The sequence below is a fragment of the Gracilinanus agilis genome, chromosome 3, assembly GCF_016433145.1.
Source record: "Gracilinanus agilis isolate LMUSP501 chromosome 3, AgileGrace, whole genome shotgun sequence".
Classification (NCBI taxonomy): domain Eukaryota; kingdom Metazoa; phylum Chordata; class Mammalia; order Didelphimorphia; family Didelphidae; genus Gracilinanus; species Gracilinanus agilis.
The window spans coordinates 429,098,626-429,119,375 of record NC_058132.1 but is presented as its reverse complement, the minus strand read 5'-3'; the positions used below and the strand labels follow the sequence as shown (position 1 = coordinate 429,119,375).

Below are 20,750 nucleotides of genomic sequence, written 5' to 3'. Positions count from 1 at the left end.
TTTCTTTCCCTCTTCTTCCCTCTTGATAACTAACAGACAAATTATACTAATAGGGCTGTTGAAACAAAAGGGTTTATTTTCTTTGAAGGATGTTTTTTAGGAAGGTGGATCAAAGGAAAGCCCTATCAGTTGTCTCAGGAACCTCAGGTGGGGGAAGGGAAGCAAAGATGGAGTCTGAGTAAGGACCTGCCTTTAAACTCAGCTTTACAAAATGCTATTGCTATCTAAAGGGAATAAATGATGACTGACTAAATAACTAATGCTGTCAATTAGGTAACCCTTCACAGATTTAACTTCTCTCTACTCTCCCTATTAACTCCACAGATATATAAGGTAAGGGAGGGAAGGCAGGGATGGTATTAGGAAAGGAAGATATAAAGGGTTTATCTAAAATAATAATTTCTTAAGTAAATATGTCAAAGCTAGGCTAAATTTCAATATTAAAGCTAGGTAATCAAGGCAGCTCGGCTCATTAACAACCTCCCTCCATGGAAGATCCAGCCAACTGCCCTTTTCCTCAAGATTCCAAACCCCTAACAGCTTTTGGAACTCAGCCAAAGCTTGAAAAAAACTGTATCACCCCAATTCTGTATACTACATCTCTGATACCAGATGAAAGCATTTTTTTCTATTTTCTATTATCACAGGATTTTTGATGATATGATCAACCTAAGAGTTGGGAAAAAGAGCCCTTCTCCCACTCTTGAATCTCAAGAACTTAGCTATAACCCTTGAATTGGAATCTTCCCCTCTTAAACTTGGAATCTTCTACCACTATATGTCTAGTGCTAAACAATCTCTTTTTATACATACATTTGAGAAGTTTGACTGATCCTCTTAAGGAATTATATTGCTTTCTTTTTAGACCCAGTAAGAAGGAATATGTGCCAGATAAAGTGCTCAGGACAGAAAAAAGCAAGTTTTAAAAAAATACATCAAAAATCTAATTATATATGTTCATAGCTTAGTTGATTCAGTTAATGTATGAGCCCTCTTTGATTTCATTGTTTACTATGATGGATAAACCCAGGGGGCAGACATCTAACTTGCACTCCAAAAGGTATCCAGGATGATAGCTATTACTCTTGGACTTCTAGCTGCTATGAGGCTATATTTTTAACGTTCTAATGAATAATTCTCCATCTCTGAATTTTCTATTAACAATCGGCCATTTGCCTCAAGTATTTTTTTGACTGAGTTGTGAAAATGTCATTATTTCTCTTAAAAATAAGCTGAGAGTTAAGGTGCTTATAGTCCCATTTTGCTTTTGCCTTGTTAAGTCCACATATGTTTGTTTTTTTTTGACATTTTAAAAATAATGGCAAACTGGCATACTTCCACATGAGGACATTTAAGTTGTTGAGGAGATCCAAAACTATCCCATACAGGGATCATTGAAAGTAACTGGAGTAGAGAAGACTTAATAGAGGACATGATAGAGAAGAATTAATAGAGGACATGATAATTGCCTTAAATATTTGAAAGATTGTTATATGGAAGAGGTTATAAACTTGTTTTGTTTAGATCCAGAGGTCAGAACTTGATTTAGAATGCTTGAGGAAAAAGAAGAGAGCAGAAGGGAGAGAAAACCTCTTTAATAGTGCCACCCCAAAATGAAATCTGCTTTCTCAGGAAATAGTTGTTTCTCCAATCTCTTTTAATCTTTGTATGGTGGCTGTTGCAGATAGTGTTCCTATTTCAGGTATGGGTTGGATTGGATTATCTTTGAAGGTTCTCCAAATTCTGAAGTTCTGTTGTTATTGAATTGCTTTTTCTTTTCTCATTTTCTTCACTCTACTTCATATACATTGACAAACTTTTAGTTTTGTAACATCATTCCTCTTCTTCAGATCATAGTTTTTGATGACTGATAGTTATTATTTTTCTCCCCATAATTGAGAAGTATTTTATCAGGGCCTGTTTTGTCTAATTAAAAGGTTGAATAACTATGTAAGAGATGTAAGTAATCAATAAATCTTTAATTTAAATTGTTGAATGTTTTTATGTTGTTTCAACTGCTAGTGACATTTTCAAGAAAGGAGAATTTTAGGGGGCAGCTGCGTAGCTCAGTGAATTGAGAGCCAGGCTTAGAGACCAGAGGTCCTAGGTTTAAATTCGGCCTCAGACACTTCCCAGCTGTGTGACCCTGGGCAAGTCACTTGACCCCCATTACCACTTGACCCCCTTACCACTCTTCCACCTATAAGTCAATACACAGAAGTTAAGGGTTTAAAACTAAAAAAAAAAAAAAAAAAGAAAAGAAAGGAGAATTTTATCATAACAGTTCACAGGATGAACATAGTAGTTTTTGTAAGCTTCCAGAGTTCCTTTCACACTTGATGTTGTTGTGATGTTGACTGCTATTTTTACTGTGTACTTGCCATCAGAATACAGTGAAGTTTTGCTGTAGGAAGATTATTATACTTCTAAAACTGAAATTATTGAAGTTTCTGAAAACATATATACTATCATAATTAAAACTTAAAATAGATTGAAACTTTAAAGAAGGGTTAAGCAGGAAACCAAAGGACAAAAAAAATTTTTTAAAATATGATTATGTACTAATGATGTTTAAAGAGCTATATGAATGGATAGTTATAAGCTTCGCTCCCTCCATTCTTATAAATATTTGCTAACTTTATTCTTTCATTAAAGTGATAATTTTGCTATTTGTTAAAGCTCTATTATGTAAATTTAGTTAAACTGGTTTGCTGGATCAGGTGACAAATTATAAACCTAACATGGCAAGAAATGAAAATTATCTTCAATGGTTTTTAACCTTAAAAGATGTAGGATATTATTTAATGAAATTTGTGAAGAAAGTGCCATTATTTTAATAGCCATCATGTTATTTGAAGTTTTCATATGCAAGCTCAACACTGTAGTATATTATGTGTGGTATTTTCATAGAGATAGAGTAAATCAGCTGCCAAAGACATTCTTTCTTGGCTCAGTTCGTTATGGAATTCAGTTTTGGGTATGGTCTTAATAGTATAGGACCTAAACACCTGGAGAATCAACTAAAATTTTCATGCTTTCATCTGTTCTCCATTTTGTTAGCACTCAGCATTTGACCTTCTCCAAATTTAGCCCAGTTCAAATGGAATAAAGCACCTTCTTGGTTGATTGCTTCAGGCTGCAAAGATCTATAGGCCTAAGAAAGAGAAAATGTGAAGCCTATTATTTCATATTGACCTTGAGCCAAACTCTGGGCAATATAATGAAGATCGGGAGATACAGAAGAGTAGATAGATGGTCTTAGAGTGATGTGAGTTCAAGATTTTTGACTCTTATTGTCTTTTTGTACCTCAGCAAATCACTTCACCTCTCACTTCCACACAGAAGTTTCCAAGATGATATAAAATTACAGATCCAGCCTGCCTCCTTTCCTTTTTTTGCATATATATATGTGTATATATATATATATATGTATATATATATATATACACACACATAATATAGTAATCCTCATTCATACATTTTTACTTCTAGTTAAAACTAGTAAACAGTGATACATATTAGATACATAAAAAGGAAATAATTTGTAACTTCATAAAGAAAATCTCCCTCTCTTTTAACCATATCTTTTATTTAACTACATGGTTTTTCTGTGTTAAAAATAGGAGAGCAATTTCTACTTATTTTTTTGTAATTAGCAACTCTGTTCCTAATATAGCCCTTTGTTAAATTGTCATTGGGTTGTTTCCACAGTAGGAAACAGCCAATTTCCAAATGTATTGAAACTTAGAAATGTTGAGGAAGAACTAACTACATCTAAGAGAGCTGGAACTCTGCTAACGGCCCAGAAGCTCTCCACTTGGAAAAGTAGTTTTTCTATGTCAATATCTTACTGTTCTTTGATGGTTGAGTGTGTTCAGACTGAATTTATATTATCAATTCAAATGGTTTGGTGAGCTCTACTAGCAAGTAAGCTAATTTATATCATGTTCTGAATTTAGATGTTGGGTAGATAAAAATGGGAATTAGTGGAAAATCCTAATTACCATCTCTAACTCAATTAAAATCCTTCTAAATAAAAAACAAAAAGTCAGGGCTACAATCTTCTTTTTTTTTAACATTTATTAATATTCATTTTTAACCTGTTTACATACTTTATGCCCCTACTTTCCCCTTCACCTCCCTCTCTTCCCCCACCCATGGCCTACGCACATTTCCACTGGTTGTAACATGTGTCCTTGTTCAGGGCCTATTTCCATATTGTTGTTAGTTGCATTGGTGTGCCATTTTCTCCTTTATGAATTTGGATGCTATACCACTTGGTGCATATATATTGAGCAGTGTCATTTCCTCATTTTTTATACTGCCTTTAATCAGGATGTAATGACCTTCCGTGTCTTTTTCAATCATATCTATTTTTACTTTGGCTTTGTCAGAGATCATAATAGCCACTCCTGCCTTCTTTTTTTATTTGACGCCCAAAAGATTTTGCTTAAGCCCTTAAACCTTAAACTTGTGTGTGTCTACCAGCCTCATATGTGTTTCTTGTAGACAACATATGGTAGGATTGTGGTTTCTAATCCACTCGGCTATTTGCTTCCCTTTTATGAGCGAGTTAATCCCATTCACATTCAGAGTTACAATTATCAGTTGTGCATTCACTGACATTTTTGTATCCTCCCCTAGACCCACCCCTTCTTCTTACACTATTTTCTTTTAAACCAGTGGTTTGCTTTGAGCCAGTATCCCATATCCCCTCCATTGATTCACTTCCCTTTCTGCCCCCTCCCTTGTTATTCCCCTCTTTTTGTTTTTTAAAGGCCTAATGAATTCTCTCCCCTTTCTTCTCCCCTCCCTTTTTTGACCTCCCCACTCCCTTGCTCCCTTTGTTTTATCCCTTCTGACTTTCTCAGTAGGGTTAGATAGAGTTTTTTATCCAAATGGTAGTAAAGCTACTCTTCCCTCTCTGGGTTGATTACACTGAGAGTAAGGTTTGATTATTACCTCTTAATGCTCTCTTCCTCTCCTTCTTATAATAGTATTTATCCCCTCCCCTTCCCATGTCCTCTTTGTGTGTTATAGAATATCCTATTTATCTTATTTACTCAGATTTTTCTTGGTGTCCCCTACTACTCTCCCCCCTTTCCCACCCCTCATGTCATCTTAGACCATTTAGTATCCTGTCCTCTCCCTATGAATTATTCTTCTGGTTGCTATAATTGTGAATATGATAATAGTGAAAAGAGTTCACTACAGAGAATTATACATAGCATTTCTCCACACAGGAATACAGATAATTAGATCTTATTTAAGCCCTTAAAGAGTCAAATTTTAAAAATTATAAGTTTTCTTTCTTTTTCCTCTGTTTCTCATTTACCTTTTCATGTTTCTCTTGATTTTTGTGATTCGGTATCAAACTTTCCATTTAGTACTGGTCTCTTTTGTGCAAAAACTTGGAAATCTTCAATTTTGTTGAATGCCCATACTTTCCCCACTACAATCTTCTTTTAAACTCATTTTAGCATTTCCTTTCCACGCTTATGGTGTAAAAAATCAGTTCAATAAATATATTTTGAAGTTTAAATATTTTCTCCTTTATGACTGTACTTATCTAGACTGATTCTTTGATTAAATCTTCTGTACAACTCCCATAAATAATACTTGTGTAGTTAAGCTGCATAAGAATGTCAGAAGAGTGAGTCAGACTAAATAAAATAGTAAAAATTAATTCCTTGAGTTTTAAAATGTATCTTTTTAAAAATTCTTTACATTTCAAACTGAGAAAACTGATTCTGGGTTAACAGTTGAAAATATGTAACTTAGGTTCTTTCCTAGCGAAGAATAATCTTAATGAAATTGTCCTGTGCTGTGACATTAATTACATAGGAAGTCACGCATCCTATTTATCTTATGAAATCAAATGCTTGTCTTTAGATGTTTATGGCCTTTAAGGCATAGAACTTTTCTGATGGTCAAGATAAATGGAACTATGTGTAAGTCTAGCTATTAATATAGCTAGACTTGAGCTAAGTAATTCAGTGATTGAAATATATTAATTTTATGATATAGCTATAAAATTGATTAATAAAGTAGAATAAATGGAAATTAGATAAAATAGAATGTTATTAAATTTTGAAGGTTTGAGAACTGCCTATAGGCTATTGCTTATTGTAAAAATGAAATAACATTTTACTTTGAGAGCAAAATAGGTTATTATACTGATATATTTTTAAAAATTTAAATTTTTTTGTAAAAAAAAGATTCTAAAAATCTTGAATACATCACAAATAAATTACTGAGTTTTAGAGTTGAGAAATCTTGTAACATTAGGAGAACACTCTCTCCCTCATTTATGACAACAGTCAGATTTTTTTGTATCAGTGACTAAGAAATATGTGTATTCCTTATGATATTCTTTCAGTGGTCACCAGAACTCTATAAGTAATTTCTAAAATTTTATTCATGTTCTTAAATTCTTTCTTATCCTTTAATTTTGTCTTTGTTTTTGTCTGAAAGGGATATGTTGCTATTCCCAACCATTTTATTTTTCCCCTTATCATTGAGTTACTTTTTTTCTTTAAGTGTTTACATGATGTGTCATTTGACTAATATGTATATATTGTCTCTTTATATGAAATAGGTAGATGATATGTCTGGTTGTTGTTGTAAAGATGAGATACCAAGATTGAGTGTATCCCACAGTATGGAGGCCCAGACAGACCTTCACTAGGCTCAGTGCGCTTCTCAAACTCTCAGGCAGTTTACAAACATAATTCAAAGGTTTATTTAAACCAAGAGTCACATGGTTGGGAAGATTAGGGATAGGATGCCCTAATCTAAGGGTTTCTAGCTAAACCAACTCCCTTTCTAAGACTCCTGCAAAGGGTTGTCCTCTGGTCTTCAGGCTGCCTCTTCACTACACTGTCTGTCTAGAAAATCCTGGCCTACTAACTTATGTGAGCTACTGTAAAGATGGGGCACCAGGGATGTTAAAATATAACCTAAATGGTTGTGGGTACACACACTGGGTTGAAGGAGAGGCAGGACCAACCAGGATAGGGAGACCAGAGTTCACTGTCAAGCTGCTGTTCACTGTCAAGAATGGCAATTGGCCCAGCTCACCCAAGGCCAGAATCTATGGAACCAGCAGGCAAGGTAAACGTTTTAAACAGTTTAATTATGATTAACTAAATAAAGATGGGATAGGGGATTCTGCACTTAAAAAACCTAAAGGGCAAATCACAGGGGCAAGGGGAGGACTTGTCTACTCTAATTCTAATTGACCTAAGCCAGGCAGGGCTCAAAGGAGCAGTTCTGGAGTCACTGAGAAGGCTGCTTCAAACCTTGTTCCAGCCAGGTTTGACCAGCACAGCTAAAGGGGCTGAGGGTGGCTTTAAGGGTTTTCACGGTAATCCAAAGATGATCACAGGATGCCAAAAACCAAGGTGGTCCAAGGTACCCAAGTAGAGAGAGTTTGCTTGAGATGCTGTCCACCAGCTCCTATACCCCTCCTCCACTTGGTGCAGCTCTGCTCTTGTCCACATGCTGAAAGTCACCACCACTCTGGATCCCAGGGAATCAGGATGCAGGTCTGAGATCTCCAAGGGCTAGCAACAGTTTGTGCCAAGCACTAATGGAGTCTCTCTCAGAGCACAAGCCCTACTTCCTGCTCCTTCATTCCATCTTGGAATGCTCCAGCCCTTCTTCCTAGGTTCATATAAACTATATGTAACTAATACTAAATAATCTTCCTCACAATACTACTAATCCTCCCAGATAACGTTTTGGTTAGATTGATAGTCTCTCAGTGCAGTTAGGCAGATCCCTTTATTTCAGGGATCAAACCTCTTCTGGTTAGGCCCAAGATGGCTTCAGGCCTTCACACAGACAGTTACTGACTGGCTGGCAGAGATCTTCACAGCAGTTGGGAACATTCTCTCAGGATACAGGTACTTGAATGGATCACAGGTATGAAGGATAAATCTGAACAGGATCACAGGATCTGAAGCTTTGTCTTCAAGGGGAAAGGAATCAAACCCCCTCTAAAGCTTGTAAAGATCCCAAATGAGAGGAAGTTTTTAGCTTTAGGCTTTCCCCCTAACAGAAAGTCCAAAAGTGTCCTTTTTTATAATGCCCCATCATTCACAGCCTCTGGTTCCAGAGCATGCAGTAAAGTCTTGCACACTGCTCTTTGTATAAAATCTCTCTTACCTGTTTGCAACCCTTTCCTCATAACATATATCATGACTTACTAATCTCTGTCCTGCTTCTTACTTCTCCTTCTCCATTTAAAGCCAACTAGATCATCCCAACAAGTTATAAAAAATAATGCTGGCTTCCAACCTCCTAAAGTGCCCCAGATAGCCTCTGTCTCATTTATTTTTCTTTGATCCCCTTGTTTACCCAAAGGTCAGACTATGTGAGTTCTGGGCCTCTTCTTGTACCACTACTCCTCTGCTATAAATGACTTTCTGGGTGCTTTTCTGGGTGCTACACCTCCCATTTTTCTAGGAAATCCCCTTTTTAGAGCTAGGAAAGGGAATAAGTTAATTTAAGAGGTCTTCTTTCTGTCCACAAGTATAACAGTGAGAATTGGACTTGTGATATCATTGGTATGGGGAACTCTCAGGAGAGGAAAGGCCTTCCAATTTAGGTTTTAATTTCTGCAGCTTGTTAGAGAATTTTCTGAATAAGTTAAATAACTTGCTGAGAATCATATAATCCATATACAAAAAAGTTGAGGCCAGGTCTATTATTCCTATCCACAGGTTTATCTTTTCGGCCTCCTCTCTCAAGATCTAGCCATACTGGCACTTCTTTTTGTTCCTCACCCACAACAATGCATTCCTCATCTCTCTACCTCTACCTGCACACTGATAATCCTCTACGCCAAGAATGCACTTCTTTTTATATTCTCTTTAGAGGTTCCCTCTTCTTTTAAGATGACTTTCCAGCACCGTGTTTTCATGAAGTCTTTCCCAATCCCTACCACTGACTATTATTGTCCTCACTCCCAAACTACCATTTAAAAAACTTTTTGTATATTGGTTTTTATTAGCTGTGCATATGCACTTGTCACTCAGTAAAATTCACTAAGTATGGATTTTCTCATTCTTTGTACTTATATTCCTAGTACCTAGCATAGTATCTAGCATATATAAATGCATATAATATCTAAATATGAATATAAATTATCTGAAGCCCACCTACCATATCTATTGAAGGAACTAGGAATGTTTTACTTTGAGAAGAAAGGATTCATAGGTAATGAGATATTTTCAGGTCTCTTGAAGGATACTGATGTGGAAAAGTAATCATCATTCTTCTTTGTTCCAGAAGGAAGCAATGAGAACATTGAACCAAAGTGACAAAAGAAGCAGATTTAGGCTTGCTATAACAACTAATAAAAAGTCTTCCATTTAGTGATATCTAAAAGCAGAATAGACTTTTCCTCTTATTTGAAGGTTTTCAGTGGAGCCTGGGTGACCACTTATCAGATACAAAAGGCAAGTCTTCTTTCAAATAGAGATTAGGGTTCATTAATCCTTTGTTTTCTAACGACTATAAATTTCTCTGATCATTTTTTTGCAGGAGAAGAGAATAAATTTCAAATTCTTTATGTAGCATTTAGATTTTGGAAAACATGTAGTGTTATCTTTATTAATACATTTATGGGTAGCACAAATATTGAAAACATAAGTGTTTGGACCTCTTATTTACAAATAGATTTTCTAATCTAATAAAGTCCAGCTAACGATATACATTGATGTTATAACAAAGGACTAGTTGTAATAGTGCAATGTTATGCATGAAGTATAATTTTTCTCAGGTTAGCCCAAAGGTAGAACTGATTGAAAGTTGACATCACTACCAAATAATCCTGAAGCCTCATACTTTCACCACTATTTTGTTGAAGTTGTTGTTCAGTCACAGGTTGTCTAACTCTTTATGACTCCATTGACCATGGCATGTCAGGCCCACTATCCATGGGGGTTTTTTGGCAAACATAATGTAATTGTTTGCCATTATCTTTTCAAGTGGATCACCCTTTGTCAAAACATACCACTGTGACTTGTCAATCTTGGATACATGCATAACTCATAGTTTTATGTAAGCTCATCCACAATAACAAGGCAGTGAGTCGGGTTCACCACTATACAAATTACTTAATATTGCAACAATTTAGTAGTCAGGTGAGTGTTATTGTAAATAAATGACCAAATTCAGGTATCTATAACACACACACACACATACACACACTCCTTATCTATATTAATAATATTTGTTTGTACGCATTTAAAAGGAAGTGGATGAGGATGAAATTACTAAGAAATTCACTTCTTCAGGTATTTGTAGACGTGACACTATCCAAGGGTTCTTTCTTTAGCCTATAGGTCACCATGCTATTAATTAATTATTACAGTTTTTAAAATATTTTTGTAAGTAAAATCACAGAGTTTGAGTTTAAAACTATTAAAAGGATTAAAATAACTTAAATGTATGACAGTTTTGTAGTTAACAGTTTGAAATCAGTTTCAAGGCTCCTAATATAATTAGTGGTTTCCCTTTTGGTCTATTTAATTCAAGACATGTTAGGTTAATGTAGTGAAAAACAGATGATATTTTGTGTAACTGCTCTACCTAATTAGACCTATTCAGTTTAGAATGTTAACCTGAGAGGTGTGTGGATAATATTGTGGTGGTGATGCTTGAAAAAAATTCCTTTGTAACAGATACTGTGAATCATCTCACTCGCTTTAGGGTAGAGAATGAAAGCATACCAGATGAGTTCAATTCAAGTTCATCTTTGTGATTTTAAGCATTGATTACAGAGTACACTATGTATACCACAATGCAACTAGACTAAGAGCTTATTTAATTTATAGCCTTAAGGAGATATGGCTTTTACTGCATATGCAAAGGTAATAAGAATTATATTTTCACATTCAGGAAGAAGAAAAAAGCCCTTCTCATTGTAGTTTTTCTAGCTCAAACTAGGGATATAAATCAGACTCCACTCTTTTGCTTTAGTTAAATACCTACATTTCTGAATACCTGCCCCTACGTACTATATTATTTTGTTGCTCAGTGTACCATACAGAAAAAGATACAACCTTCTGAAGACGGGGTTCCTGCTGCTTTGGAGAAGTTCTTAGAGAGTACTCACAGAGAATAAGCATATGGCTTTAATGTAGGAGAAATTTTTGTTATCTTTAGTTATGAACAGGAATATAACCCTGTAAGTATTCTAGATACTTCTTCTAAAGCATTTTAAACCAGTGCATATCATTTTTTGAGAAACTCTTATAACCTGGAGAGGACAGTGAAAAATGAAAATGTTTCAAATAAACTTAGCTCCACAAAAACATGCACCAGGGATGAACTTGCTTTATGAAATGAAAAAAACACCATCAAACTCCTCTAATCCACCCAGACTATAGTAGGAGATGGAACTTTATACGCTAGTTCTAATAGCCCTGGAAAAATTTTGTTATACATTAAAAAATTTTGTTTTTTAACCCTTACCTTATGTCTTTGAGTCAATACTGTGTATTGGCTCCAAGGCAGAAGAGTGGTAAGGGCTAGGCAATGGGGTCAACTGACTTGCCCAGAGTCACACAGCTAGGAAATGTCTGAGGCCAGATTTGAACCCAGGACCTACCATCTCTAGGCCTGATTCTTAATCCACTGAGCCACTCAGCTGTCCCCTGTTATAAATTTTTTAAGTAAGGCATGTAGATTTCTTATTCAGCCATAGTTTCCAGAGGTTTTAATATTTCTACTTATCAAAAATAAATTACCTGAAAAACAGGATGAGTAGAGACATTAGACTCCCTGAAAATGATGCCTAAATAAGCAATCTACATGTTGTATTTCAAAAATGTATAACAAAAAAAAATTAGCCCTTAAAATCTTTTATTTATTTATTTATTCTAGCAGCAACAACAGGTATCTCTTCCATATCACTAGAATTATGTGCACTTTCCCCCATGATCAGGAAATGATACATGGAAATTTTTTTGGCCTTCCCTTTGTACCAGAGAAGAAGTCTGAATTTTTTTCTTTTTCTCCTATAGGGTTTTTATGGTACCTTATTGTAAAAATTCAGTGAAGTATTTAGTTATAGGCTATATGTAGGTTTAAGGTATATAGATTTCTCTTCTTTGTGTATCATCATGTAAAAATTAAAATGAATATATAATAATAACTTTAAATATTATATTTTTATAAGATTTATTGTAAAGGAATAAAAAGGTATTTATCTAACAAAATAAAAACACGTGTCCATGGCTATTGTACTTGTTCAAAAGTCCCATATCCACAGCTGCCATTATAGGAAGGAAAGAGCCGAATTTATCTCCCTGTCTATTTCAGCAGAGGAATGGGCTCCTTAGTAATGTAGTTCAAAGGTACAAAATTTCCAATTACACAATCTAATGGCTTTTTTTTATTGCCCAACTTTAACTTTTTATTTTAACTTTAAAAAAAGAAAGCATACATATTTATAGTATTCAAAGATAAAATATGTTGATATTATATAATAATATATGTATAAGTCCAATACAATTTATTATATTATTTAGGTTATATATAATATAAAATAAACATAAATTATATATGTATCTTTTACAATGCTGTGGCTTTTTATCTATCTATCTATACATAGATGTACATATATATGTATGTATATATACATGTACACACACACACACACACATATTCAGGTGACAGGTCTCAACACTACCCTGGATTCAAAGGTTCTAGGACCCTGACTTGGGATAAAGTAGACTCAGTGCTAGAAAGCTTGGCACTGGGACTGTGGAAGTTCCCACAGGCCTTTGTTGGATTCTCTGAGTTGTGTCAGAGGATGCTGGATTATGCTGCTTTTTTCTTACTCTACCATCATTTACACTTTTGTCAGCTGTTTTTTTACCTTACAGACTAACATAATATTTTTTTCTTCCAGATCCGAGGAGGGAAGCTCATGATTACATATACACGTAAGAGTGATGCTGGAAAATATGTTTGTGTTGGAACAAATATGGTGGGAGAAAGAGAAAGTGAAGTAGCAGAGCTAACAGTTTTAGGTAAAGGACTTTTTTGTCTAATCTAAATGTCTTTTCCAATATAAATATCATATCTTCTTTTAGATGTATAAGAATGGATGAATCTCAACTTAAGAATTCTCTCCAACAATTTATCATGTTGTTGATTGTCCTATCAGAATACAACATCGCCAAATCCATTAAAATCACCTACTGTTAGTATTGATGTGTTAAAATGTTTAATAGTTGCATTTTTATAGATGGTAATATAAAGATATTCCCAATAATGATTAATGTTATATAAGAAAATCACTTCATAGTTTACTCAGAATTAAGATTTTATTTAAAATAAAACATGATATTAATATAACATTAGTATCTCATTTAAATAGACTTCAATTCTTGTTAATCTTATATCTGTAACATGAGTAATAGACATAAGTGAAATGACAAAGAAATGACAAAGACTTGTGATCGGTTGAGCTACCTATCACAGAGCATGTTCATTAAGTCATTTAAAAACTTTTAGAGGGGATGTCCATCAATTGGTGATTGGCTGGACAAATTATGGTACACATTGATGTAATAATATTGAAATTTCAGAAATGATGAGCAGGTTAATTTTAGAAGAAGCTGAAAAGATTTGCAGGAACTGAGGCAGAGTGAAATAAGCAGAAGTGGGAGAACATTTTACATATTAACAACAATATTGTATCATGATTATTTTTGAAAACTTGGCTATACTCAAAATTCAATGACCAGCGACAATCCTAAAAGTGTTAGGATGGGAAATGTCATCCATCTAAAGAGATAGAACTATTGGAGTTGTCAGTGTATTTAGGCTTTTATTTTGTGGTTTTGGTTATGTATGAGTGAACTCTAACAACAATGATCAATATAGAGATGTATTTTGCATGACAATAAAAATAAATTTTTTAAAAAAAGACATTAGGATTGAGGAATAAAAACCTTATATCTCCCCAATTTTCTAGAAATAGAATTTGAATTTAATGTTCTATTTTTTCTTACAACACAATCATATCCTGGTACCATTTTTCAAACCAGCAGAGTCTTCTCTTGTACAAAGGATGTATACTTAAAACAAAGCAAATCAGAATATTGATACTTTCTGAAAGAATAGACATCATTCCTAACCTTTCCTCTGCTGCTTCTCTCTTGAAATAAGGGAGAATTACTTAGTAGTTACCTGAAATCAAGATTGTTCAGCACATTGATCTGAGTTCTGAATTTTATCATCTGATTTAGACACAATAAATTCATTTTGGTGGATAAGTATAAGTAACCATTAAAAGCACATTCACTTATAGCAGAATGATGTGAAAGCTAACATCCTAAAGGAATTGAGGGGATGGATGTAAACAGATATTTAGTATATAATCTGATATCCCTGTATATCTCAAGAGGCTTTGAGGGGAACACTAAATTATGATGTGATATAGCTGATGTTACTAGTAATAATTGTTATAATAATCTGTATTTCTATAATGCTTTGAATTTTGCAAAATGATTTATGTGCATTATTTCATTTGAAGCTCAAAGCAATTCTGTGAATTATTCAGTTATTTTTATTTTACAGAAGAGGAAAGTAGGCCTCTGAGAAGTTAAATGATTTGCCTGTGTTCACAAAGTTACTAAATGTTTGAGGGGGTGTCAAACCTAGATCTTCCAGATGCTATGTCCAAAATGTGACCCATTGCCCCACACTGCCTCTTGAGACCTCAAGAAAATTTCAATTTGGATTTACAAAATCAAGACAATAAATAGTAAATAGTAGACAGCAGTTCATATATATCAGAATTCAGAAAAGCCAATTTAAAATGTAATTGGGATATGTTCAAATAAATAATAATACACTACAATAAAGATAATACTGATTTAGGGTCTGCTAAGTCAGTATGAATCCCTGATTGTTTCTATCTCAGATTAATGTTTCTGTTGTTGATAATTTCCAAGAATGTGTTTAATTGAAATGTTTTAGCCAGTAAAGAAATAAATTTCAGTTATCCACCAAAATCATTCATGTAGAATACCTTGTTTTTTATATCATGTTAACAACTTGCTATGCTATTAGTAGTTTAATCAATTTAACTTAAGTCCAGTTTGGATATTATGCATACGAAACTAGGGTTACAGATGTCTTCAAGTACATTCTTTCTTTGAATTTTCAGTCTGAAATAATAAGCATCATTACTTGCATTCATTATTTATTTAATATTTGCATATGAAATTATGACAAGGATATGAAAAATTAGTTTAAAACTATTATTTAGGATATTGAATTAATGTGCCTTTTTTCCTCTTGAAAGAATTTAAAAACTATTTTCATTAATAATGCTCTACTACAGACCGGATGCGTAATGTAGCAGCAACTTTTAGGACAGATTTGATTCATTAGTATCAATAAGTTGGTTTGAAGTAAATCTCTTTCTAAATTGACACAGAAAAGTTAAAACAAAGATGAAGCAAAGAAAGGTATCTCAACAGCTTTTTTTTACAACTTTACTGCTTAAGAAATAGCAAATATTTCTATAACTCATTCAGCTGACCAAATCATTAGGCTATTCTTCATCTTTTTTCATATGAATAAAACCTTGACTTTAATCTGAATGCAGTCATGTATGGGATTTTCCTATTGCTGGATTGAAATTTTAAAAAATAATTGTGAAAAATTAAGAATTATTGTTATAAAGCTGATGTGTGACTCTAATATAGAATCTAAGTATCATAGTTCATCATTGTCCTGTAATAGAAGAAATAGAAGAAAAGTATAGCTAGAAAGCAAAAATGCTATCTTCCCTGCAAAGCCTAGAGAGTACCAACATTATTAATGTTATTAACAATTAACCACTATATTTTTATTGCCTATTGTGTACTATATATTTTGGTGAGAAGACATTTTGCATAACATGTATGTTTAGTAATTAAATGCATTTTGATATGTGAACATTTTCTTTTTAATTTGATATTTTAAATAATATAATTTATTATAAATGAAAGTTTAATTTTTTTCTCACTGTTATGTATCTTTCATATTGAACATGTTTATATTGAATATATTTATTTGTAGAGAGACCATCATTTGTGAAGAGACCTAGTAACTTGGCAGTAACTGTGGATGACAGTGCAGAATTTAAATGTGAGGCCCGAGGTGATCCTGTACCTACAGTAAGATGGAGAAAAGATGATGGAGAGCTTCCTAAATCCAGGTATCATGTCAATATAGTCAATATTCTGGTTAATTACATTAAAATATGCATGTAATGATTCTTCATTTTTGTATAATTTCATTTTGTGATCGTTATCAAAATTCTTCTTGTTTAGTCATTTGCCTGCTATGTCAGATTCTTAATGACTCCTTTTGGGGACAAAGATACTGAGTGGCTTGCTATTTTGTTTCCAGCTCATTTTAAAGATGAGGAAACTGAGGCAAATAGTGAATTGCCCAGAGCCACACAGGTAACTAAATATCTGAGGCCACATTTAAACTAAGGTCTTCTGGACTCTAGGTCCAGCACTTTATCCACAGGGCCACTTTGCTTACCTCAGTTATCAAAATACTTTCTAATAATACAGTAACTCTTTATTATTTGTATTGTAGAGACAGACAATAAAGTCTAACAAAAGCCAATCAAGTTAGCTGATTTGGAGGTAGGGAAACTCTACCTGAGTTAATGTTTGATAGGCAGGAAAATTGAGGCTAGGAAAGATTTGCTTTTCTACTGAAGTCAGATAGATTTTGTTATTTATTATTCTACATTGTTACTTTAGGTTCAGAAAAAAATGACTGACAAGCAACAGATGGTTTCTCTTTTCTTAGAAAAGATAATTGTAAGCCCAGGTAATAGGGTAAGAGTTCTTTCGCATTTAACTGTAATTCCTCTAAATTTGTTAGGAATTAGGAATCCTCAGGACAAAATTCCCTATCTTAAAAGAATGAAGTAAAAGCCTTGAAGTAAATAGGTGCTACAGACGGTTAAGAATGTTTCCAGGGTTCATTAATAAGTTTTATATAGATAATTTAGAGTTCCTTTTTGATGAGAAATGGACATTTTCAGATAGTATATTTTTCTTGGAAATATTGTTCTGAAGATCCAGAGACCTATAGAAATATAAAATGATTGTTTTCAAGTTAACAGTTTAATATTATGGGGTGTTGGTGTTCTCATGCATGCTCATAATCTTATAAGCAGTAGTAAGATTATACATAAGAAACAAATTACTTGAATTTTTAACCTCTTTCTATATATACTTAAGATATGAAATCCGAGATGATCATACCTTGAAAATCCGAAAGGTAATGGCAGGTGATATGGGATCATACACATGTGTTGCAGAAAATATGGTTGGGAAAGCTGAAGCATCAGCAACTCTGACAGTACAAGGTAGGTTATTTTTTTATATAATGTAATGTAATGTAATGTAATGTAATGTAATGTAATGTAATGTAATATGTGTCTAGNATGTAATGTAATGTAATGTAATGTAATGTAATGTAATGTAATGTAATATAATATGTGTCTAGAATATCTATTTTATTTAATTAAATTTTTTGAAAGTTTGTTTTTTATTTCACTTTCTCCTTTTAAAATTTATTTATTTGATTAATTAATTTAGAATATTCTTCCATGGTTACATGATTCATGTTCTTTCCCTCTCCTCCTATCTCCCCTCTCCTGTAGCCAGTGAGCAATTCCACTTTTTACATGTATCATTAATCAAGGCCTATTTCCATATTATTAATATTTGCACTAGGGTCATTTAAACTCTACATTTCCTATTATATCCCCAACCAACCACGTGATCAACCAAATGCTTTTCTTCTGTGTTTCTACTCCCACAGTTCTTTCTCTGGATGTGGATAGTGTTCTTTCTCACAAGTCTCTCAGGATTGTCCTGGATCATTGCATTGCTGCTAGTAGAGAAGTCTGTCATGTTCAATTGTGCCCCTGTGCTTCTGCTCCTTTCACTCTGCATCAATTCCTGGAGGTCATTCCAGTTCACATGGAATTCCTCCAATTGATTATGCCTTTTAGCACAATAGTATTCCTTCACAAACATATACCACAGTTTGTTCAACCATTCTTCAATCAAGGGCAGCCCCTCATTTTCCATTTTTTTGCCACCACAAAGAACGTGGCTATAAATATTTTTGTATACATATTTTCCCCTATTATCTCTTTGGAGTACAAACCCAGCAGTGGTATGGCTGGATCAAAGGGCAGACAGTCTTTTAAAGCCATTTAGGCATAATTCCATATTGCCTTCCAGAATGTTTGAATCAATTCACAACTCCATCATCAATGCATTAGTGTCCCAATTTTGCCACATGCTCTCCAACATTTATTATTTTCCTTTGCTGTCATCTTGGCCAACCTGCTAGGTATGAGGTGGTACCTCAGAGTTTTTTGACTTGCATTTCTCTAATTTAGAATACTTTTTCATGTGCTTATTCATAGTTTTGATTTCTTTATCTGAAAATTGCCATTTCATGTCCCTTGTCCATTTATCAATTGGGGAATGGCTTGCTTTTTTGTACAATGATTTAGCTTCTTATAAATTTGAGTAATTAGACCTTTGTCAGAGATTTTCGTATAAAGATTTTTTCCCAATTTGTTGCTTCCCTTCTAATTTTGATTGCATTGGTTTTGTTTGTATAAAATCTTTTTAATTTTATGTAATCAATGTTATTCAATTTAAATTTTGTAATATTCTCTATCTCTTGCTTGTTTTTAAAATCTTTCCTTTCCCATAGATCTGACAGGTAAACTATTCTATGTTCACCTAATTTACTTATAGTTTCCTTCTTTATATTTAAGTCATTTACCCTTTCTGAATTTATCTTGGTGTAAGATGTGAGATTTGAGAATTTGAAAATCCTTGGTCTACCTGAAAGCCTGGAAAAGAATTAAAAGCCTTGATATCATATTACTTAAAGAACTGTGGGAGTAGGAACACAGAAGATAAACATTTGATGGGGATATGATTGGGGATGTAGACTCTAAATAATTACTCTATTATAAATATTACTAATATGGAAATAGGTTTTGAACAATGATACATGTAAAACCCAGTGGAATTGCTCATTGGCTGCAGGAGGGGGGAGGGAGGAGTGAAGGGAAAGAACGTGTATCATGCAACTGTGGAAAAATACTCTAAATTAATTCATTAAATAAATAAAATTTTTAAAAAATTTAAAAAATGGGTTAACATTTGGTTCGTAGATGCTTTGTTATGGTATCTTGTAACATTATGTAAGTGTTCCTGTTTATCTCTTTAATTAGATCTTCTTTATCTTTGTCTGTGATCTTTTTTTGTCACTTGAAGCATACTACATTCACCTCTATCCGTCTGTTTTTGCTCTGTGTTTGTGTCTCATTTTAAAGTGTGTTGTAAGCAACATATTTTTGAATTCTAGTTTTTAATCCCTTCTGGTCTCCTTTCTCTTTTATGGGTGAGTTCATTCTATTCACATCAAAATCATAATTATTAGTTGTATATTTCCTTTCATTGTGTTTTTAATGACTATTTTTTCTTTCTTTGTCTCTCTTTTTATTTTATTCCTCCTCAGAAATGTAATTTTCCTCTCACCTCTACCTCTGTAATCTCTGCATTTTTTTCAGTCTCCCTTTTATCTTTCTCCCTCTCCCTTCAAAATTTTCCTCCCTTTTATCCTCCTCTTATATAACCTCCTAGTTGTGAATTGAAAGAAATAAGAATATCTAGGTTGGAATTTTGAACTGAAAGATACAAATTTATTTGTGGGTAAATAGAACTATAGGTCATCACCATACCCAGAATGTGACAAAGACCTTGTTTAAGTTTAAATGTTCAACAGTTTGTTTTCTAGGCTTTTTAGAGTTAATTAACGGAAGTGATTAATAGAATCACATGTTCAAAGTATGTTAGAAGAATATTATAATCATTTTGGCAATATTTGTAAAGAGCTAATAAATTCTAGTATAAATTTAAGATAATACACATTTTTAAGCATTTAAATTAATCTTGTAACTAATAGTCTAGCACTATCAAACTCAACCTATCACACTGACACTATGAAGAGATATAATGATAAGGCAGAGGTGCCTCTCTTTGTTATAAAAATCTGAGAAGCCTCTACTTAGTATAGATCGTTACAAGAGCAAATATGGTCCTGGACCTGCCACGATTGTCTTCCTTTTATCTCATTAGGACAACACAAGCTGTGCCCTCAAATGAATACAGCTCATTTCCTGCTACGTGTGTGAAGCTCCCCTAGATTACTAAAAAAATTGAAAATTGTATTCCTCCAGCAGAGCTCTTAATATTATTAGTTTTTATTAAATTCTAACTTACTTCTCTGATTTATATTCTTCTTAACTATTATTAAACTTATACAGAGTTAATTTAATAACTGGAACTAACTTTTCTAAAATCATTGTTACAGATATTACCTGAAGTAATATAATATATAAATATAATAATATATAAATAATAATATAAATAAAATGAAACAATAAATGTAATTTCATTTTTCATAATATATTATCCATTTATAATTCTCTCCCTACTATTATCCCCTTGCTCTGTTTTTCTTAATCTATTAACCCTTCTAAGATTCCCCCTTTTAATCATTATCCCTTTCATTGATCCCTTTCATCTCCTTATAAGTTAAGAAAATTTACCCTTCCATATATATATATATATATATATATATATGTATATATATATATATATATATATATATAT

At 33.3% G+C, this 20,750-nt stretch overlaps 1 protein-coding gene across 1 annotated transcript in view; it reads left to right on the top strand.

Moving 5' to 3' along the window:
* Window positions 1-20,750, top strand: part of ROBO1 (roundabout guidance receptor 1) — a 1,014,586-nt gene that overhangs the window by 831,934 nt on the left and 161,902 nt on the right. The window contains exons 5-7 of the mRNA XM_044670323.1: window positions 12,926-13,046; window positions 16,093-16,231; window positions 17,280-17,407. Of these exons, the coding sequence (XP_044526258.1) occupies window positions 12,926-13,046; window positions 16,093-16,231; window positions 17,280-17,407 (388 nt within the window). The remainder of the gene's footprint in view (window positions 1-12,925; window positions 13,047-16,092; window positions 16,232-17,279; window positions 17,408-20,750) is intronic.